The sequence below is a fragment of the Microtus oregoni genome, unplaced genomic scaffold (genome assembly GCF_018167655.1).
Source record: "Microtus oregoni isolate MIOR12 unplaced genomic scaffold, Mior012 000109F_ref0000275, whole genome shotgun sequence".
Taxonomy (NCBI): Eukaryota; Metazoa; Chordata; class Mammalia; order Rodentia; family Cricetidae; genus Microtus; species Microtus oregoni.
In genome coordinates this window covers 2778894-2800627 of record NW_024544727.1, presented here as the reverse complement: position 1 = coordinate 2800627, position 21734 = coordinate 2778894, and the positions used below count along the sequence as shown (strand labels likewise).

At 50.2% G+C, this 21734-nt stretch overlaps 2 protein-coding genes and 1 non-coding gene across 4 annotated transcripts; 2 read left to right on the top strand and 1 right to left on the bottom strand.

The window, feature by feature from the left end:
- Positions 1–463: 463 nt before the first annotated feature.
- On the top strand, positions 464–12370 carry LOC121443589 (protein polyglycylase TTLL10-like). 2 transcript variants are annotated; one of them, XM_041645403.1, is made up of 13 exons: positions 479–530; positions 618–821; positions 1483–1563; positions 1648–1780; positions 1928–2046; positions 2126–2252; positions 3282–3367; positions 3832–4003; positions 4903–5074; positions 5465–5605; positions 11109–11225; positions 11538–11631; positions 11916–12370. In XM_041645403.1, the coding sequence occupies exons 1-13, from the start codon at positions 479–481 to the stop codon at positions 12368–12370; spliced, it is 1953 nt and encodes a 650-aa protein (XP_041501337.1). The 2 variants fall into 2 exon arrangements, with proteins under 2 accessions (XP_041501338.1, XP_041501337.1); XM_041645404.1 differs by having other exon boundaries at positions 464–821.
- Positions 12371–17487: 5117 nt separating this feature from the next.
- LOC121443610 (tumor necrosis factor receptor superfamily member 18-like) lies at positions 17488–20103 on the bottom strand. Its single transcript, XM_041645432.1, has 5 exons — positions 19953–20103; positions 19087–19209; positions 18344–18431; positions 17974–18176; positions 17488–17906 (listed from the first exon to the last, which is right to left on the bottom strand). The coding sequence occupies exons 1-5, from the start codon at positions 20101–20103 to the stop codon at positions 17782–17784; spliced, it is 690 nt and encodes a 229-aa protein (XP_041501366.1). The 3' UTR covers positions 17488–17781.
- A 1108-nt stretch (positions 20104–21211) lies between these two features.
- On the top strand, positions 21212–21313 carry LOC121443613. Its single transcript, XR_005973678.1, has one exon. It is a non-coding gene; the product is annotated as a U6 spliceosomal RNA (small nuclear RNA).
- Positions 21314–21734: the final 421 nt, after the last annotated feature.

The following is a 21734-nucleotide window of genomic DNA, read 5'->3' as shown; positions in this document are numbered from 1 at the left end:
TTCCTCTTTAGAGCTGACCTTCTCCTATCCAAGGGCAGCAACTTGTCTTCCCCTCCCAGTCACAAGACTCTGTGTGCTGTCTCCTCACTCACTCCTGACCAACAAACTGGGTTTATTTCCTTAATGTGGGGCACAAAGATTCATCTAGGAATAGATTTTAAATGCCCTAAAATGTTCTAAGTATGGAAAATAGAGAAAAACGGCCGCGTCCAGGACAGGAGTGGCAGGGAAAGAAAGGTGATGGTGGCTTTAAACAGGTTGTGTGATAGAACCAGGATTGAGCACCTGGGTAGCCATAACTGGTAGGAATTTTGATCGGGGCTAGGAACCTTTTTGCCCTTCAAGCCTGCAGATGGGACACCTTACCAACAGCAAGACTGATGGGCACCCTATTTGCAGCAGACACAGAGGCCACACTTGTCGAGGTCGGGGCCGTCTCAGCCGAAGAAGAGTCACCCGGCGGAGACGGAATGCAAAGATGGCCTTGCACCCACGGACTGGGAGGCCTCATGGCCATCACAGAGGTGGAAGTGAGCCACAAGCTGAAGGCACAGCCCAGGACATGGGGAGTCAGCCTTCCCCAGGCAGGGTGGGCCCAGCTGTCTGCCCCATCCGAGGGCTGGGATCTCAAGCTTCTCGAAGACCCCGAAGGGGTGTAGGGACTACATCTTCCTCAAAGGCTCATCGCCCTGGTGCCCTCATGCCTGCAACACGCAGTCATACAAGATTCATCCACTGCCGGGGTAAGCCCCCTCGGACACATGTCAGCTCCAAGAGACCCAAACGGTCCAGGATCCGTCGATGCCACACTCGGGCACCAGGTGAATGCAGAGTATCTCTGAGACTGGTTCCACATACTCTCAAGTCAGGACCTCCAGGGACAGCATTTTATAGGAAGGGAACTAGGCTTATACCAGGCCATGTCCAGTCAGCCAGCCAGGCTCTGAGAGAAGCTAGCAGGGGACAACATATAGGGACACTATGCTCAAGAATCTGCAGGTTCTACCTGTCCATGCCATTACAGTGGGCACTCCCTACCCCAACTCCACTTAGTGCAGCCTCTCATCTCTCCTGGTTGATCATAGACCCTTGGGTCACCCATGATGTCATCATAGACATTGTGACCCCTGCCCTCTGGAGACATACATCCCCACATCATGTCTGTAAGGGCTTCTGCCTCACACTCTGGCCCACTCCCTGCATGGAGCCGGCCCTGCTGGTAAGGAGGGTGGAAGTGGGGGTCACCCTTTTCATCCCCTCTGTAGTCTCTACACTACCTGGACTCTGCGTGATTTAAGGCTGGTGGAAACTGCCTCCTTTCACGGGTGCAATGACCCTCAGACCCCTCAGGCAGGTCTGTGTTGGGCCAAAGAGAGGTCCAGAGGGGTTGGGTTAGTTCCCAGCAGCTTCTGGCATTGGCTGGGCTTGGGCAGATAGAGTGGGTACCTCCCCATTCCTCCACCTGACAGCACTGATCTCCAGGCTGGACCCATGAGAAACGGATGGCGAGCAGTGTCGAGGAGGGGCTCCGACCTGAGCTAAGTCAGCTGGACCAAGATGCAGGTGGGGCCTCTGGCAGCTGGGAGGGGCAGGAAAAACCCTACTGAGCCAGAAGCCTGAGGCCTCTGACCACCTACCTGCCCACAGACCTCCTGGAGGAAGAAGAAGCCGCCAGACTCCCTTTGACCTCCCTGGAGGGGCTCTTTCTGGAAGGGGACAAGCAGCCCAGTCCAGGTCAGGGCCCTTTCTTTTACATCGGAGGCACCAACGGAGCATCAATGTGAGTGGACTTTGGGCAGCCCTGGTCTGCCTTCCGACCCCTGGTGTGGACTTAGCCCATGATGCTGCTATGGGGTGACCACTCCTGCCCTGTCTTCCTCAGACAACCGCAGGGCCCCCCCAGTTACTAACGCCTTTTACCCCACAGAATCAGCAACTACTGTGAGAGCAAGGGCTGGCAACGCACACAGGACAGCCGCTGTGAGGATTACAAGCTGAAGTGGTGTGAGATCAAGTCCAGGGACAACTACTGCAGCTTCCGGGAAGGTAGGGGACACCCTGAGGGAAGCAGATGTGGCAGAGCAGCTTCAAGGCACCACCCACACAATCCTTTCTGTCCTGCCAGGCCAGCAGCTGCTGTTCCAGCTCCCCAACAATAAGCTGCTTACCACCAAGATCGGGTTGCTCAGTGCCCTGCGGGAGCATGGACGCACTTTAAGCAAAGCCAGGTTGCTGCCCAGCGCCCAATCCAAGTGAGCCCACCCCGCCCAACCCCAGGGGTGCACCCACTTCTACCTCCATCTTTAGGACCATTTTCCCCATTCCGTAAACTTTCCTCAGCTGGTCTACCAATCTGCTTCTCCTCCAGCACATGCCCACCATCCTTTGCTCAGATATCTTTACTCTCTGCCCACAACAGCCACCCATGGATGTCCCTCTGCACTTCTCCATTGCTCCACCCACTTAGCCAACATTTTGCTCCCACTCATTCTTATCTGCTCAGCCATATCCATCTGGTTTCCTCTAACCTTACCAAGCTGAACCTCAATGGTTCACTGATTACCTCCCCAGCCATTTACTCACCCAAATGTTTACTTAGAGATCTATCTTCTCATTCAACCAACTGCTCGCTGTCAGCCCCTGAAGGTAGCGTTTAAACACAGCCATCTATAACACCACCTAGACATCTGTGTCTCCAGCTGTCTACTTCTTACTAACTTTGACCAGCAACTCGTCTGCCCGCCTACCCCCAGACCCATCTATACTCTCACTCTGCATATCCACCCACATCTACAAACATGCTGGAGGTAACTACTCAGACCAGGACGTATGTCCCTTTGGGGAAAGGATGTATCAGCCCTTGGGAGCTTACATGGCCCAGCCCAGGATGCCTTGGGCCACAGGGGTAGATAGCTGAGAGAGACCAGAACTGAGTTATAATAAAAGGCAGTTTGGGAGCTCAGATACATACTATGGTTCTATGCCAGGCACAGTCTTGGCATTGGAAATCAACCCACATAGAAGAGAGCAAAGGGGAGAGAGAAAGCAAGGAGATGGGATGGAGGAGCCACAGTGGGGCTGGCAGCCAGAGGCTGAGAGTATGAGACACGTAAAAGGATATTCTGCAAGGACACAGTGTGAACAGAGGCCTTGCAAAGGAAATAGCTGGGGGACACCTGGTAGCCCCTTCCAGCTAGCCTACAGGTCAAACTACCAGATCACTGGCCAAGTTGAAGTCGGAGGACAGCCCTCCCATGTCTTCACCCCCCTGCTCTCCCAAGGGTTCTAAAAATGGACGAGTTTTTCCCAGAGACCTATCGGCTGGACATCAGGGACGAGAGACAGACTTTCTTCACGCTATTTGATGGTGAGAGGCCCCTGGGTAGGGCCAGGCACTCTAAAAGGGTAGACAAGATGAGGTTCGGAGCCCAGCAGGGTGGGCAGAGGGTTGGGCAAGGCCAGACCTGGAAAAAGTGGAATAGTTCTTGAGAGGAAAAGTGAAGCCAGGGCTTGGGACTTGGTGTTAAGGGGTTGGAAAAAGAGGGTGGTGGTAGCCTTAGTTAGGGGTAGGGGTGTGGCAGGGCCATAACCAGATTATGGGTATGATTAAAGTGAGACAAAGGAACCGCCCTCTAAACTGGGGCGAGGTAGCGAAATCAGGGTAGGACAAGGGTTGAAGCCAGTTGGAGCTGGTCGAAGTGGTCAGGGCTGAGGGGGCGGGGTAAAGAAAGGGAAGGTCAAGGCTGGGGTGTGGTCAGGGCCAGGGCAGGGTGAGGGATGGGAGGGGCAAGGAGCACTCAGGGCCAGAGGCTCAGGGGTTACTCCCTGCAGAAACCGAGATTTGGATCTGCAAGCCCACGGCCTCCAACCAGGGAAAGGGCATCTTTCTGATCAGGAGCCAGGAGGAGGCTGCTGCCCTGCAGGCCAAGACCCAGAGCATTGAGGACGACCCCATCTACCGCAAGATGCCCTTCCGTGCACCTCAGGCGCGGGTGGTGCAGAGGTGTGGGCGTGGATACCAGGAAGGGCCTGGGTCCCAGACTAGTTGGTGCCTGGTGGTAGGAAACAGTGCTGCGGAGAAGCCCTCGGCCATTGCAGGCTGTAGCATCCAAACAACTTGCCTCCACATCTAGCCCTACAGCCTGCGCAGAGGAGGTGCCACATTTTAGCTGGGATGGCAGATAAGACTGCCCCTAAACACAGGCTCACTGGAGAGGGGGGGGCACGTCAAGGAGGGCTTGGTCCCTAGGTCCTCTGTCCTGTATCTGTCTTCCCTACTCTCCAGCCCAGCTACAACCTATCTGCAATGCAGAGCTGACCAAGGGTCCATCTGCCTACAGTGGGGTCCAGATGCTCAGTTTCACATAGGACTAGGAGGGGAAATTCAGATCACCCTTAGAAAGGTCCCAGTAGTGCCTTACCCTCTGCCAGTATTTACCCTTTCTCTGGCCATGGCTGCTACTTGCTGCCTTGTTCCCCTTCTATAGGGCCCCCCCCCCAAACACACTCTCCCTACCTTAAGTCTTGAAGATCTGAAGACTATATGGAACACCCTCTCCCTTCCAAAGCCATTCACCGTTCAGGATCCAGAGTCAGCCTTCCTCCTCCAGATGGCCCTCCCCACCACAGGGGCCCAATCTGCTCCCAGAAACTTCCTAAGGGAGCTACACTTTAAGGTGGCCAGACACTTGCAGTAGATAGAGATTTGGTTATGAGGCCCTCTTCCCAATTCCTCTGACCAGTTCAAACTCGGAAATGTCCTCTGATCATGGACAGCGTTCAGCTAGCTGTCATGTCTAAGACAGGAGGGAGGCAATGAGAAAATGGTTCTTGTGGGGATGACAGTTCTAGGCCAGCTGACCAAGCCACTCAGTCCCAGGTGCCCCTTATGGTACCCCCTAGATATATCCAGAACCCGCTGCTACTAGATGGGAAGAAGTTTGATGTGCGCTCCTACCTGCTCATCGCCTGTACCATGCCCTACATGGTCTTTTTTGGCCATGGCTATGCCCGCCTCACCCTCAGCCTGTATGACCCTCATTCCAGTGACCTCGGTGGTCACTTGACCAATCAGGTAAGAAACCCCTTATGGGTAAAGCCCCTTTTCTATAGGCGTGGATGAGCTCAGAGAAACACTCTGATTGCTTGGGAGCACAGAGGAAGGGTCTGCCTGCCCAGGGTTGAGAGTGACTTAGTAGCCTTTGTCTAGCTTTTACCCCAACAGAGACTCAGGTGTCCTACAGAAGGACCTTAGAGCCAAAGGTAGAATGGGAGTCTCAAACAAGAGGTCCCTTGTTTAGGGTCTGTGGGGATTTTACGACTAGGAGGTGTGTGCGTGAACATCTCAGAAGCACTTGTCATGGGAGACAGGAATGGAGCTTCTGTGAAGGTCAGAAGGTTAGGATAAAGCATCCATAGAGTGGTCTCTTCGGAGAGTGACCTCTAGGCTCTGCTTTTGCTGTAGTTCATGCAGAAGAAGAGTCCACTGTACATGCTTCTGAAAGAAGGCACTGTGTGGAGCATGGAGCACCTCAACAGATACATCAATGACAAGTTTAGAAAGACCAAGGGCCTCCCCAGAGACTGGGTCTTCACCACCTTCACGGTCAGTCTGGCTTCGAGTGGGGAATCTGTGTTCATGTTGCCCTTGGGTTGGGCAAGGCGCGTGGCTTTTCATGAGTCATTGAAGCTTATGTAGTTGTAGTAAAGTCATGTCTAATTGTTCTAGGTGTCATTTTCAATATCATGTTGAAGAGGCAAAAGTAGACGTCCTTGTATTTCTTCTGATTTGAGGGAAAGTCTCACAAATTCCCTTCTCTCCCTAGTGTACTAAGTATTTTTTAAGGGTAAGATGCTGAGTAATATAAAATGCTGTTCCTATACTGATTAGGATGATCATGTATTATTTTTCCAACATTCTATTTGTGTGTATTGCATCGATTAACTTTCACTGCTCTTACGTATCTGGAATAAATTCTAGGTGGTAGTGGTATGTGATAATTCTAATATGCTTTTGAGTTTGATTTTATTGTATTTAAGTATTTTTGTGTCTGTGCTCATAAGTAATGCTGACCTATAGCTTTTCTTTAGTATTTTATCTGATTTTGATATGAAAATGTATCATTTCCCTTTACTTGATGTCTTGATGTTTTATTCTGGCTCATAATTTTAGAAGTTTGAGGTCTATGATCAAATTGATGAAGAGGTGAGCAGGCTCTGACACATTCGCCCCTGTGATGGTCTGCCCTGCTCAAACCTGAGAAACTGTAGTTGGAAATCCATAAAACTATGAAGCAAAAAGTCCTTACTCTTTGAAAGTAATTCTTTCAGGTATTTGTTATAATGAGAAAAACAAAAACAAAAAATTGGCACACCCTGTGAAGTAGCCTGGACTTTTAGTTGGAGGGAAGGTTTGTCATTAACACTGGTTTCCCATCACCCCTCAGTCTCACTTGGTTGATGTCAATTAAGATTTTCTATTCTTGTTTGTTTTTAAATTTTGATATTTATTAGTTTTTCTGGTGATTTTTTGCAGTTCTCCTTGCTTATATAATATATTTAGTGCACAGATATTTACAGTGTTTCCTTAAATTCATTTTACTATGCTGAGCATGGTGGTGCACACCTTTCATCCCAATTAGGAGGCAGAGGCAAACATCTCTGTGAGTTCTAAGCCAGTCCGATCTATATGGCTTCAGGCCAATAAGGTCTACTGGGGGACAAAGGAAAAGGAGAGGAGAGAGAAGGACGAGGAGGAAGAGAAAGAAAGGGAGAGAGAAAGAAAGAAAGAAAGAAAGAAAGAAAGAAAGAAAGGGAGAAAGAAGAAAGGAAGGAAGAAAAAAATAAAGAAGAAAGAGAAAGGAAATCAAGAAGAAGGAAGGAAAGAAGGAAGGAAAAGAAAGAAAAGTTGAGAAAGAAAAAGCCAGGAGCCAGGTGGGGTAGCACAATGCCTGTAATCCTACAATTTGGGAGTCAGAAGCAGGAGTTTCAATAACTCAACATATATTTAGCTACACAGAGAATTCAAAGATAGCCTGGTTTATATGAGATCCTGACTCAAACAAAACAAAACGCAGAGGACTAGGATTATGCTCTGTGGTAGAGCATTTACTTAGCATGCACAAGAGCTCTGGGCTCTAACCTACCACACAAAAAATGAATGAACACTTTTTATCCCAATATATGTTGTATCTTTAAAATGTTCTTTGGAGGCTAGGGAGCTTGATCTGTGGTCAAGAGCACTTTATCTACAAGCATGAGTTAGAATCTCCAATATCCATGTAAAAAGCCGTATGTGGCTGTGCATGCCTGTGACCCAGCACTGAAGAGTGGAGGCAGTTAGAACCTGAGAGCTTACTGGCTAGCCAGCCTAGCTGAAAAGGTAAGGTCCTAGTCTAGTGAGAAGCCCTGTCTCCAGGCAATAAGACATAGACTGATAAAGGAAGACACCCTAGGCTGCGCAGCCAAGGTCCAGAGAGCACACTCTGGAAGCATAGGCACAGGCATGCACTTTGGCACACTCACATGCACATACCACACACATTGTAATTCACACACAGGCAGGCCCACATGCACACGCACATTCCTGCGCGTTTGAAAAGATCATATAACCCACTGTTCATTAGAAGGTTCTGTAAAGGTCTGTGGAGTCTAGGTTTTTGTTTTGTTGTTGTTGTTTTGTTTTGAAAGTCTCAATATGTAGCCTTGACTAGCCTGGAACTTATTATGTAGACCAGACTGGCATCAAACCAGTAAGAGATAAGAGATTCGCCTACCTTTGCCTCCTGAGTGCTAGGATTAAAGGCATAGGCTACCACATTCAATGTTAAATACATTTTTAACATCCTTTTTGGGGTGCGGAGGAAGGTCACCGCCAAAGGATGACTTTCAGTAGCTCTTCCTCCACCATGTGGGTCCTGGGACGAAACTTGTGGTTAGGCTTGGCATCAAGTACCCTTGCTAGAGAAGCCACCTTACCTGCCCTTGTTTTATACATTATTGTATGTGTGTGAGTGCGGGCAAACACGTGCCGTGGTGAGAATGTTGAGGTCAGAGGGCAGGATTTTTCTTCCTCTGTGGGACCTGGGGACTGAGCTCATGTCCTGAGACTGGTGTGGCAAGTGTCCTTACCCACTGAGCCATCTTGTTGTCCACTGTGTGTGTGTGTGTGTTTGTGGTGTGATGTTGTATGTGCTGAGGCCACAGCAGGTTCTAGGAATCAAACTCAGGTCACCAGGCTTGCACAGCAAGCACCTTCATTGACTGAGCCATCTTACCAGTCCTGTACAACCATTTGTTCATAGTATTGGTCAAGTCTTCTGCTTTTTAACCATCTATGTATGTAGTCCAATCGTTATCTATCTATCTATCTATCTATCATCTATCATCTATCTATCTCTATCATCTATCATCTATCTACCTATTTATCTACCTATCTATTATTTACTTTGTCTTTTTGCAACAAGGTTTCTCTGTGTAGCCCTGGCTGTCCTGAAACTCGCTCTGTAGACCAGTTTTGCTTCACATTCACAGGAATCCACCTGCCTCTGCTTCCCAAGTGCTGGGATTGGAGGTGCTGGCCTTCACTGCCTGGCACTGCTATTTTCTGTCTCATATGTCTTCTGTTTACTTCCTCAACTACCACCTCTTATTGGAGCAGACATATGCTTTCTAGTGTGTCTTTTAGTTGTAATCTTATTGTTTTCTTAGTGGTTGTATTTGAGATTACCATTAACATCTTAGTCATAATTATTCTGATTCACATAGTTAATTTCAATAACATAGAAAAACATGGTTCCTATTTTATAGCTCTATTCTCTATTGTGCTGACTTTAGATCTACTTCATTCAGTTGCTTTGTTAGGAAAATCAATTTCCGGTGAAAAAAACAGATATGCTGTCTTTTACTTAACATAGTCACCTTTACTAGGGTTTTTATTTTTATTTCTTCATGCGAGTTCATGCCTCTGCTTTTCCTTATGTGGAAATGTCTTTTTGTTTATATGTTTTTTGAGACTGGGTCTCACCGTGTAGACCAGGCTGGCCTCAAACTCACTGAGATCTGCCTGCCTCTGCCTCTTGAGTGCTGGGATTAAAGGTGTGGGAATGTCTTAATTTTTTCATTAAAAAAAGAGATTTTAAAATGTTTATGTGTTTGAGTGCCTGCATGTATGTATGGGTACCACATATGTGCCTGGTGCTCACAGAGGCCAAAAGATGGCTTTGGATCCCTTGGGATTGGAGTGAGAGGAGACTGTGGACAGCCTTATGTGGACTCTGGAAACCTAAATGGGGTCCTTTGCAAGAACAGTCAAGTGTTCTTAACAGCTGAGTCATTTTTCCAGTTCCTAATTTCCCTATTCTTGAAGTATGCCTGTAACCCTAGTCCTTGGTGGTGATACAGGCAGATTCTCTTATAAGAGAAGGGCTGCAAATAAGGAATCATCACACCAGTGCACATGGGTTCCGACTGAACTCAAGTCCTCATGCTTGTTAGCCTGGGCTTTGAAGTATGATTTTGTTGGGTAAACAAATCCTTTTTACTATTTGTATGTGCTGTGCATGTATGTGATGTCTGTACATGTAGCACATGCATGTGGAGGCCTGTAGCAGGTGCCTTGTGTCTGTCCTCGGTCACTCTCCACCTTTATTTTTGGGACAGGGTCTCTTATAAGAGAATCTGCCTGTATCACCACCAAGGACTAGGGTTACAGGCATGCAGTTGCCATGTTTGGCTATTTATATATTCTAGGGCACCGAAATCAGTCTGTGCTTGTACAGTAGATGGCACTTGACCAACTAAACATTTCTCTTTTTAGCCTCTGTAGATAGAATTCTTGGTTGGCAGTTTTTCCTTTTAGTGTTTGGAATATATCATTCCATTCGGGCCTCATGGTTTCTGATGAAAAAGTGACTATTAATCTTATTGAGTATCCCTTTTATGTGATGAATAGGTTCTCTCTTGCTAATTTCAACATTCTCAGTCTTTTTTATGATTTTGTATGTGCATGTGTGTCTGTGTATATGTTCATGCCTGTGGGTATGTGTGTGAAATTTTGAAGGTCAGAGGTCAACTTCAGGTGCTGTTCCCCAGATGGCATCCTCATTGTTAAAGACAGAGTCATGTCTTTGTTGAGTTGAAGTTTACTGGATCTGTTTGGCTCTGCTGTCCCAGCAGAAGGGCTGCAAATAAGGAATCATCACACCAGTGCACATGGGTTCCGACTGAACTCAAGTCCTCATGCTTGTTAGCCTGGGCTTTGCTGACTGGGCTGCCTCCCAAGCCCCCTCTATCTTTTGAAAGTCTGCTTATGATTGTTGTTGTATGAACGGCGGGGCTGTGTCCCGCCACCCGGCTAGCTTTACCTGAAATAATTACAAGGAAACTGTATTCTCTTAAACACTGCTTGGCCCATTAGTTCCAGCCTCTTATTGGCTAGCTCTTACATATTGATCTAACCCATTTCTAATATTCTGTGTAGCCCACGAGGTGGCTTACCAGGGAAGATCTTAACCTGCGTCTGGAGTGGGAGAATCATGGCGACCGCCTGACTCGGCTTCTTTCTCCCAGCCTTCTGTTCTGTTTTCTCCGCCTACCTAAGGGTTGGCCTATCAAATGGGCCTAGGCAGTTTATTAATAAGAAATCACTCCCACATCAAATGATATGATAAGTCTATTAATTTATCCTTCTTAGACTTAATTGAACCATTTAAATTTAGAGATTGATGTTTTACATCAAATTTAGGAACCTTTCTGTCATTTCTTACAATTCCTTGCCCCTTTCCTTTCTTTCTGGGGTTCTCAGTACCTATACCTGCTGGGTTGATTCCTCTCCCCAAGCTTCTAACTAAAGCAACCTGAAGTGCTATAACGTTCTCTGTTCTACCAGGGTTTTGTGTGTTCTAGCTGTCTCTCTGCTGCGAGTTCTAATTTTCTTCACTTTTGTATCTCCTGGTACCTGCCTCACAGTATGGTTTTGCTGAATGTGTTTCTGTGAGCCTGTAACTCTGAGCATGTGAAAATGTGGGCAGTCAGAGCTACGCGGGTGAGAGGTGACTTCACCTGGGTCAACCCGCCACAGCCAGGATCTCTCCCTGCTTTGCCCACAGAAGCGGATGCAGCAGATCATGGCCCATTGCTTCCTGGCGGTCAAGTCCAAGCTGGAATGCAAGCTGGGTTACTTTGATCTCATTGGCTGTGATTTCCTGATTGATGAGAACTTCAAGGTGCTGTCTTGGGAAGATGAGGTCTGGTAGGCTGGCACAAGGGGGTGGAGCCCATCTGTACAATGACCGCATACGCAGGCCCAGTGGGTGGGCTCAGCCCTAAAGTCGGATGTGTCATAAAGCTCTCCTCCTACGGGACATGAGCAGCCCTCAAGAGCAGTCTTAACTCCTTGAGCAAACATGGGGAAGAAAGCCATGGAAAGAAACAATCTGCCCAGAATCACATAGCTTGATAGGGACCAAGAGAACAATCTTCTTACTGGCCAACTGGGCTGTGGGTGGATTAGGGATGCTGACCGCTGTCTGCCGCAGGTGTGGCTGCTGGAGATGAACTCAAATCCTGCCCTACATACCAACTGTGAAGTCCTGAAGGAGGTGATCCCTGGAGTGGTTATGGAGACTTTGGGTGAGCTCTGGGCAGCCCCTTGTCACAGCATTCCCGTCTGCTTCTTTGTCCAGTTCTGGGTAACCCATCCAGCTTGCCTCCAAGTTCAGACTCTACAAGTCTGGTTTCCCAACACCCCATAATCTGCAAGGCCCCCCAAGCCCTCTTTCTGCTCCAACGTCTCTGTCACCTGACCCACCTACGTCTAACCCTTCACGGACATGCTGGAGAAGTTGCCCTGCTCCAAACTGCCCTCTCACTCACTCACCTCACTCACCCTCTCACTCACCTTGTCCTCCTCACAGATCTAGCTCTTGAGACCTGCCAAAAGAGCTTGCATTGTCAGAAGATGCTGCCTCTGCTGTCACAGCGTCGCTTCGTGCTCCTTTACAACGGCGAGACTATGGACGTGTGGCCGCGCTTGGGGGGCTCGCGCCCCCTTGCCCGCCTGCCTCCGCCACCGCCGCCGCTGCCTCCCAGGCCCTCCAGTGAGGCAGCATCCTCTACACTGTCCTCAGCACGTGCCACAGCAGACCGACCTGGAGCACGCAAGCCGGTGCCTTCCAGGGCTGCTCCCATATGCGCCTTCCACAAATCGCGGCTGCCTGACTCCAGCGGAGGGTCCAGAGCAGAGTCCGAGCCCTCTCTTTGTTCTGGGTCCCCAGAAAACAGCAGGGACGCGACTGGGGAGCCCTCCCTGGGGCCGTCCGAGGAAGAGCGCGAGGAGGAACAGAGGAGCGCGAGCCACCGGGGCTCCTAGCCGCCACAAGCAACCAGCGACCCTGCTCGCGGCCGTGCCCTCTCCGGGACCTATAAAGGCTACTTTGTGACAAACGCGGCCTCCAGAAGCCGGTCCCACCTGGGTGCCCCAAGCCCTTCTGTCACCTTCCTCTCTTTGCTCCTCGGTTGTCCTTAGCGGAAGGAGAGGGAGCTGCATGCAGAATGGGAGTGCATCCTTCAGAAAGGGAAAAACTTCACTGACCTGTTTTTCCTTCTATGGGGCAGCCCACCAAATCCTGGGTTCCCACTTATTGTTCTTTCTCATCCTGTAAGATCCTCCTGAAACTCCATGGCCTTCATGACCTTTTCAGCCTGGCATTGGGACTCACCCTCTGTTCCCTGGAGTCCCCAGGAAAGGTCTCGGATGCCCATGGAACTCTGGAAGTCCTATCCTACCTCATTACTATTCTGGAGCAGTACCGGGATTCATTCTCATCCTGCCCACCATCTTTCTTTTGGCCTTTCAGACACTGTGGAACAGGGTCTACAGCCTCCTTCCCCACAAAGGCCTGGAGTTTGTCAGGGATGGGAGAGGTATAGAGGAGTTGGCCAAGACAGGGCAGTTCCCAGGAGAAGGAAGACAGACATTAAGCTGACATTCGTGATTGCTCTCCCTCCTCCCCTGCCACCCCCTGCAATAGTCATGTTCCTAGTTAGCATGGAGGTTTGAAAGGAGACCTCTGACCACCTCACATTTTACACCAAAGTGGCCAGAATCCTGCCTTTAAGTCCCTGCAGCCAACTCCTGTCCCCTTAAGTTACCCCACCCCTACAAAACTCCAAAGACAACCTCCTACCAACTTGCAAAAGGACCTGCTCAGCTTGAATACTCTCTTGCATATCCTCTTCCTTGTTTTCCCTTCTGACCTTTAATTGGTCCCAAACATCAGGCTTAGCTCCATCACACGGGAGAAATGCCAGACTGGTCCCTGTTCTTTATTGAAGCAAAATCCCTCAGGAGGTAAGGGATCTTTCCTTGCACAACAGTCTAAACTGAGCCAGTTTCTAAGATGCAATGCCTGGCCACCAGTAGAGGGCTCTGTCCGCATACAGGGAAGTTCCCTTCCAGAAACTCCTCACAGTTGAACAACTGAGGCTCAGATCCCAAGGAAATTATAGAGACCCTACTTTAGCTTGTGAGCAATCTCACATCTCTGCACACTCCCCACAACCCTTCTCCATCCAGATGCTCCAGTCTTGCTGTGGCCTAGGGCATGAGGTACAAGGTGTGGTACAAGCACACTCTTGTCTGTAGGTGACCAAGCCCAGCATCTTCTGTAACAGTCCAGGAAAAGCCTGTCCCTGGTCAGAGGGTCTCTGGTCTATTGGCTCTGAAGCCCACTGAAGCTAAGAAAATGGAAACTCAGCCTCCCGAGAGCTTAAGTGCCCTATGTCTTGGTGAATCTACACCTGTTCCTGGGGTCAAGGTCACATTTTTGTTGGCAGCCATGGTGCTACTAGCCATGCCCCTTGGGGCCACCTGTCACTGCATTCTCGACTTGTGCCTCCTCCAAGACTTAGATTTCCCATAGCCTCTCCCCCTCCTCACAGTTCCCTGACCAAGTCAGAGCTGTATCCCCATCACTGGCGTGACAAATATTTCTGCTCTCAGCACCACATGGAGCTGCAGCCCTGCCCCCCCTGGGGGGGGGGGTCATCTCATGTCAGTACGGGTGACAAAGCTCTCAGGAGGAAGATGCTTCCTCTGCTGTTGTGGGGACATGGAACCTCTACTGAGACCATGATGTAACAAATACTCGTTGGCAGTAGCCTGTCCTGCTGTGCCAACCACAGGCTCCCCAAGGGCTTGGGCTGTCTGCTACCCTTCATTCCTGGCAGCTGCAGAGCATGTCAAGAAGGGTTTCAGGGACCTCCTGCTGCTCACTCATTCCACGGGAATGATAAGCGATGGACCCATCAACCTCCTCCAGATCCTCCTCAACTCTTCACAGCCTACATGCAAGTCCCCCAGAGCCCTGAGCTCAGGACTTCATCAGACTCTGGGGAGAGAGGGGCTGTGGGGCATCTGAGCACCTGGCCACTTGGCAGCTTCAAGGTATTCTCTGATATTCAAACAATATGACAGGACTGGGGGTTAAGGAGCTGAATGATGGCATCAACTCTGGGCTGGCCCTGCAGAGCAACCGATTGCCACTGGGGTTGGTCACCCAAGAACGGGGCTCCTGACAGCTGAATATATCCTCCCTTCTAATCACTCCCTGTTCTCCTGAGAGAATCCTGAGACCCTCCTGCTGAAAGTGTCAAGAGTTTCCTTCAGAAGATGTGGGGAATTGAGCTATTCACAGCTCTGACCCAAGCACCCTGTGCCTTCTGTTGTCCCTGCAGTCAGACCTTTACTGCACATATGTGCACACGCACATGCACACACACGCACGCACACATAGGGTCTGGAGCTTTCTGCATATTTTAGCTTCGGTCAGACAATAGTGGAACATCCTACATACTTTCCCACTCTAGTCCCCCCCCACCATCTAAAAAGGGGCCCGAACAGTAGCCTGGTCTTCAGAAAGTCACCCTAATTCATGGAGCTTCTTGGGAAGATGGGGTAGGTAAGGGATGGATGTCTACCTTCTTTCTCCACTCAGCTGCTTCCCATAGGGGCTAGTGGCTGTATAAGGGACAGTCCCTGAAATGTGAGCCCAGCCCAATAGAAGACCTAGACGTAGAGGTACTACCTGGTCATGCCTCAGTAGCTAGGAGCAGTCATTACCCACCTGCCCCCCAAGGTCTCTGGACTGCTGTCTGGAGCTGGGGGAGGGGTTGTCGAGTTGTAAAAAGGAAGCGACCTCTCACTTTCCATGATACAGGTCCTTCTCTCAAGCTGTGGGCTCTCAGCAAGCGAGAGGGTGGAGGCTGGGCAGGAGTCACCAGCTGTGGCCGGAAGCATTTCTGGGAACTGGGCCTGTGCGCTAGCTCTTTATCTGAGAACAAAACTTAAGAAATCAAGGCCAAGGGGTGTGTGTGTGCTGTGGTTTTCCGGAAGAAATGGAGAGTGGCTACTGTGGGGTAGGGGTTTCTGGGAATTGCAGTGAAACCTCCCTCCTGCTAGTCTAGGCCTAGCAGAGACACACCTCAGCTGCTGTGGCTGCCAGACTCTGCAGGTGGGTAAATGTCGTCCCTACTTCAGAAGGCAGGGTTTGAAATGGTCTCTGCTGGGGTGGCAGGAGGTGGCAGGAGGCTTCTGCAGCAGAATCTTTTCAGCCCATCCTCTTCTCCACGTTTCTAGTACTCCTGGATTTCACACGCACCTGCTTGCAGTCATGGACTCTGTCCCTACTTGACTACAAACTCTCAGCCCTGGGGAACTGAACAGACCCTGCACAGCTCACGGTTCTCGTGGAAATCCCCACATCTAACAGGCTGGCACAGTTCATCTTATGCCCCTGAGGTGAACATGAGAGGAATTGGGGGCGTTGCTGACTGCAGGGCAAGGGTACATGGGAGACTACCGCATACCTCACCCCACCCTGCAGAATCTCCCGCCATCTCTATCACATCCATCAGTCACCCACGGAGGAGTTTCCAGAAGATAGCAGTCTGCACACGTCATGCTATTTGGGGATGCCCCCACCTGTGGCAGTTCCAGGGGAAGGCAGGACTGCCTATTGCTCAGAATCTAGGGGTGTGGTGTGATAGGCAAGCTAGGAGATGCCCCCAGCCTCCACCTCCCTTCCCAGGCTTACTCTAGACTTTGTAGATTGTGCCTGACTCCTAACCCACCCAAAAGGGGACAGAAGAGGCAGCTCCAGGCAATGAGGGTGCTGGTACATCCCCAAGAGACTTCATGTGGCCCTGAGCGCTGTGCGTTCTGATCCCAATGTCCTCCACTTCCATGGCAATTTTTCCATCTCCTCCTCCAGTCTCTTCCAGGTGCCTGTGTGTTGATGGGGCTGTTAGCATCAGAAGTTGCAGATACATCCCCCCAATCCCTATTTACCTGCTGTGAGATAAAAGACAGGAGACATTAAGTGGAAGGAGGAACAAGTAAGTGCCCAGGTGTGCAGATGCCTTAAGGGTGCTGCTACAATTCCTTCCCTCAGGCCTGCCACTCCCTGGATATCCATTCCAGGGTGGCCTTATTGGGTGTAGCTCTGGATGTCCTGGTTACTTTGTAGACCATGCTGGCCTCGGACTCCCAAGATCAGCCTGCCTCTGCCTCCCGAGTGCTGGGATTAAAGATACGTGTCACTACACCTTGCTCTTACTGGATCTTTCTATGAGCAGCCCCTACAACTGCCAAGAGGCAGGAGAGATGTTTTGCTCGGAGGGCCTCAGAGCCAAAACTATGCACTGTGCACTCCAGAGAATTTGCCTCGTGCCAGGAAATGCTGATATGGAAACTGGCTAAAGCCTGATTTTTAAAGTCCTAAAGTGCCATCCAACCCAGTCTCCCAGGCATCCCAAAGGGCAGTATCCCGAAGACTACAGGCTCAGTACATGGTTGCCTAAAATGGAACAGACAGAGGTGAGGGGAAGTGGTTTGGACAAGAAGCCAAGAGGACTGGAGAGCTGGCTCAGCACCTGCCGCTCTCTCACGCCTGCGTTCAGTTCTTAGCACCTATGTGGTAGCTCACAACTATCAACTCCTGCTCCAGAGAGTTATACACGATGCAAAGAAACTTACGGAGGAATAAATAAAAAATAGAAGATGAAGCAAAGAAGGCATGTATTCAGTATAGATTACCTCCTTCCAAAAGCCTCTCTAGTCTGATGGTCCCTCCTGAGGATTTGTGGCCAAGATTAACCTTGCCTCCACTCCCTTGAAAGATCATTCTAAAAGTATTTATTACATTTTTGTACACGCGCGTGTGCTTGTGTGGACACTCACAGGCATGTGGCATAGCGTACATTTGGAAGTCAGAGGACAACTTGTCAGGGTTGACAGATTCTATCATGTGGGGTCAAACTCATCAGGCTTAGAGGCAGGAGCCTTTGCCAAGATATTTCACTAGACCATCCTTTCCATTCTACGCCCTGGAAGTGACCATGGGCACAGGATGACAAGGGGTGTCCTCAAATGCAGCCCTGGGAACCTTACTTTCCTCTGTCCCTAGAACACAGTCACTCAGGTTACTAGAAAAATATTTATTGAAAACCACTTGTACAAGGTCTTGTCCTGAACACTCAGTGCTCTCTCTTGGAGAGCCTAAAGACCCCACTCCAACAGAGCTGACAAAAGAGGAAGACAGCCACAGGATCCAAGAGGAGTCACTACTCTCTTCACCCCCATCCTCTTACACCCACTTCCACCATCGAGGGGAGCAGGGCCAGGCCCAGGGAAGGATGCACAGTAGAGTCCTTGCTCTCACCAAGGGTAGGTCTGGGCAAGTCTTAGAGGGTCTGGCTTGGAGTACAGAGGAAGAAGAGCCCTCATGGCCACCGATCTCCCAGACGATTCTTTTCCTCCGTTTGCTCCCCACGCTCCTCCTCGGGGAACTGAAAGCTGCAAGCATCCTCAGCTGGTGGAAACTGCACCTCCAAGAGTGGCTGCGTCTCTGCAGTAAAAATGTGGTCAGCAAGTAGCCTGAGCTGCATGTTCCCCTTCCCAGGGACACAACTGACCTCGGGGATATATGTGCTGCCTCCTCAGCTGCCATACGTGTAGGCAGAGCTGGACTATGATTAAGAAGAGAATGCAAACAGTCGTGGCCAGAAGGATGACAGCCAAATGACCATGGCGTTCAGTGGGCAGTGGTTCCGGGATGCACACAGCATTGTGAGTCTTGTTCCCAGGGAATATGGTGAGAAATCCAAACTGGGTACAGCTGGACACAGACACAGACACTGTCAGGCTTGGCTACCCAAGCAGTCACACTGGGACCGTTAGCCTCTGAGACATTTGGGAGATGAATGGGGGCCTTTGAGGGTTTACAAGGGAGGGGTGGGAGAGGCTTCCTCAAGAGTGGGCCTAGGCTACTCATCCAGGACTTACTCGGCCCAAGGTCTGCAGCGGCCCTCACGGCCTGCGGAGAAGGTGCCCATGGCACAGTCAACACACTCGAAGCCAAACTTAATATTCCCTGTGGATAGACAGACAGACTATAAGGACTACTGAGGTTAAAGAAGAAGGAGTCAGCACTCTGGAGGCAGAGGCAGGCGGATCTCTGTGAGTTCGAGGCCAGCCTGGTCTACAAGAGCTAGTTCCAGGACAGAGAAACCCTGTCTCAAAAAAAAAAAAAAACAAAACAAACAAGCAAAAAAAAAGTCAGACTAGGGTCTATCAATCCACCGGATCTAATGTCTGCAGGACTAGAGGCTGGACAAGCAGTACTATGTACACCTATTCCAGAACTAGAATGATACATTGGTCCCTATGAAGATGGATAGGATTGGTGGAAAGACCTGGCCGTAGTCAGAGTCATAGTCTGAGAGCAGACCAGCACCTGGGCAGTCCTCACAGCCTCTCACAGCCAGCCCTGAGAAGATAGCAACACCCTCATTATGATGGAAAATCCCAGGCTAATAGGAAGAATGGCTCAGGTACTCTGAGACCACTTGGCCCACCCATCCCTTCTAGAATCTAGAATGCAGATCCCTGTCTACCCAGAGTATATACCCACGCGCCCTGTAGGTGCAAGCATTCTTACATGCCTACACATGCTCACTGGGCATCCCTACCAGCTTGGCTCTAGATTAAACTCGTGGTTAGCTTGGAGATATCTCCCAGGGACGTACCATGAGGCTGCACCTTCTGGCCTGGTTGGCAGGGGTAGTGCTTGCAGGTCTTGCACTGAGGGTCTTCACAGTGGTACTCCGGCATGACACATATACAATCTCCTTCAGGACAGTTCTCCTTGTCTTGGCAAGAATAAGACTCTCAGGAACTAGGCAGAGTTTCCCTCTTCAGAGCTCCTACTGGTCCTTCAAGTTCTTAGGGTGCTAGGCCTCCATCCTCAGTCAACCCCAGTGCAAGATCCTAGGCTTTGTCCAGCTCAGTGTTCCATCTCAGATGGCTGACCACTAATATACATACTGCCCACTGTTCTGAAGTTATGGCTTCATAAGTCCCATTTCATATGGGAGTCACCTGGGGCTTTCTAAGGTCCCTGGGCCTATGCTGCATCAGGGTACTAGGAACACCTTAGCAGCTGCAGCCACTGCTGTCCACATTGCTTTCACAGACACATGGGTCCTCAGAGCTGCCTCTTTCTGTATCAGAGGGATGGGGGTGAAGTGCTAAGATATTTTTCTTTGAGGGGTCTTCAGACTGCTCTACACGTTCTAGGTAACATAAACACTGGATAGGGCAGAGGACAATGTTGGGGCACCAACCCAGACAGAGCTAAGGTTTGACCCACCCAGCAGACCCTGAGATGGTCCTCTTTCACCTTTGACCCCAGATCCCTCTTGAAGAAGAAGTTTCCAGCCCCTGCTCCCACACTTCTGGTCTTGAGCAAGTGACTCATATGGACCCTCTACCTCCTTCTCAGTTCCAGACACATGATTCCAGACTCAGAAAGTCTTCCTACCCACCCTCCCTGTGTGAGAGCTGGGCAGGGCACTGGTGCACATCCTGGCTCCTGCTCCCCTCCTTGTCTTACCTGGAGCACACCGATTGCAACACCGTGTGTTGTTGCCAGTCCCACGCTGGAAGCTGCCAGGGCCACAGCTAGGCTCCTCAACCAGGCTCTGATGACCTAGGTCCAGCACCCAAATCAGTGAGACTCCACACACCATAGCCCATGCTCCCATAGTGTTTCTCCTGGGTCTTCTTCCTGTGGGTTGATTTTTAGTAGTCCCCAACCTGCTCCAGCATGCTTTGTCCCGCCCCTGCCTCAGTCCCCACCCCTCAGATTGGGCTCCAGACCAGCTCCACCTCCATCTTCCGGCAGGTATGTGGTGTTTGTAAAGGCCTCTGTAAAGTGTGCAACAAAGTCATATCATCTTCCTTGACACCTCCTGAACTCCAGCGAGCCTCTTCCAACTCCAGCAGACACACCCAGGACAGGCTGCAGAGGAAAAGGATCCTCATTCACACAGGCTGCTTGTGGGTACCCTTTATTGTGTAAAACTCCTCCTTTCCACCCCAGAGAGCCAGTGAGGGGAGCCCAGAGCTTATATGCCTTTCAGAGAAAGTCGCCATAAGCTGGGCATTCCTAGAAGGCGCCTGAAGCCAAGAACAGTATGTCCTGCCCAGATCCAGCCTGGAAGTTCCAGCTTGGATCTCTTGGCCGTCTCTGTCACTTTTGTTCACCTCTAGATAACAAGGACTCCCTGATGGAGCCTTCTGGGCCTCTTCCTCATAGGGAGACTGTATTGTCTTTCTGAGCCTCATTTCCTCATGCAGTCGCCAGCAGGTTCTGGAACCCTGCCTCTACAGGGAAGCCTTTCTGGATTGTTCAGCCCCACTTCCCACATCTTCCAGCTGAAACTAAGTACAGGGAAACATGGTGAGGACTTTGGGGAGTGTTGGAGGTGAATATGGGCATCTCTGAATTTGTGGGTACCCACAAATGGAAGGTGTGGAGAATTGTTGACACCCTTTTAAGATGCTGTTGGAGGAGGCTGAGGAAGTAGGAAATGTTTCAAGTTACCAGCTGTGCAACTCCTACTGTTCTCTGGCCTCAGGTTTGTAAGCCTCCTGAGAGGCAGCTCTGGTCACTGCAGGGGTGGGGGAGGGGACTCTGGGTAGTCCACTCTGGGCCAGCCTTAGCAGAACCTCTCCTTCGAGAAACAGCTCCAGGCCAAGGAAGTGGGTCTGAGTCCAAGGGCAGAAGGGAAACCGTGTGCCTTGGCTCCACATAAAGATACTGAGGGCAGTATTGCCTATGCCCCTAACCATTTAAAAAAAATTACGGGAGCGCTCACTTTGGAAGCACATACACAGAAACTGGAACAATACAAAAATTAACATAGCCCCTGTGTAAGGATGACAGAAAAATCTGAATCATTCTATATTTGGGGCTGGACATAGTGGGACACACCTTTATTACAGCACTCAGGAGGCAGAGGCAGGTGGCTCTCTAAGTTTGAGGTCAGCCTGGACTGTATAGTGAATAGGACAGCCAGAGTTATGGAGAGAGACCCTATCTCAAACAAACAAAAATCTAGAAGGTCAGCCGGGACCACGCCTTCATAGTATTACCCCAAGCCTGGTGAGTTCACGGTATACACATGGAATCCCCTGCCAGCCATGATATTCTCACACTGGGGATCCCTGTTCTCTAGGCAATGGTCTCTTCCACGGGGGAGAGATAACAAAGCACTCACCTCCAAAACACTGCCATGCATTGTACCTTGAAGGTGTCCCTTGGGAATTTTTGCCTTGGTGTTGTATCCGAGCTCAGCCATGGGCAAGGTCTGCTTGACAGAGACTTGCAAGG

Coding starts and splice junctions, on each gene's coding strand:
- LOC121443589 (XM_041645404.1), top strand. CDS start 479: ATGGCCTTGCACCCACGGACTGGGAGGCCTCATGGCCATCACAGAGGT. Junction 822..1,482: donor ATGCCACACTCGGGCACCAG/GTGAATGCAGAG, acceptor ACTGATCTCCAG/GCTGGACCCATGAGAAACGG. Junction 11,632..11,915: donor AGTGGTTATGGAGACTTTGG/GTGAGCTCTGGG, acceptor TCCTCCTCACAG/ATCTAGCTCTTGAGACCTGC.
- LOC121443610 (XM_041645432.1), bottom strand. CDS start 20,103: ATGGGAGCATGGGCTATGGTGTGTGGAGTCTCACTGATTTGGGTGCTG. Junction 19,210..19,952: donor TTGCAATCGGTGTGCTCCAG/GTAAGACAAGGA, acceptor ATTCTTGCCAAG/ACAAGGAGAACTGTCCTGAA. Junction 18,177..18,343: donor CGCTGCAGACCTTGGGCCGA/GTAAGTCCTGGA, acceptor GTCTGTGTCCAG/CTGTACCCAGTTTGGATTTC.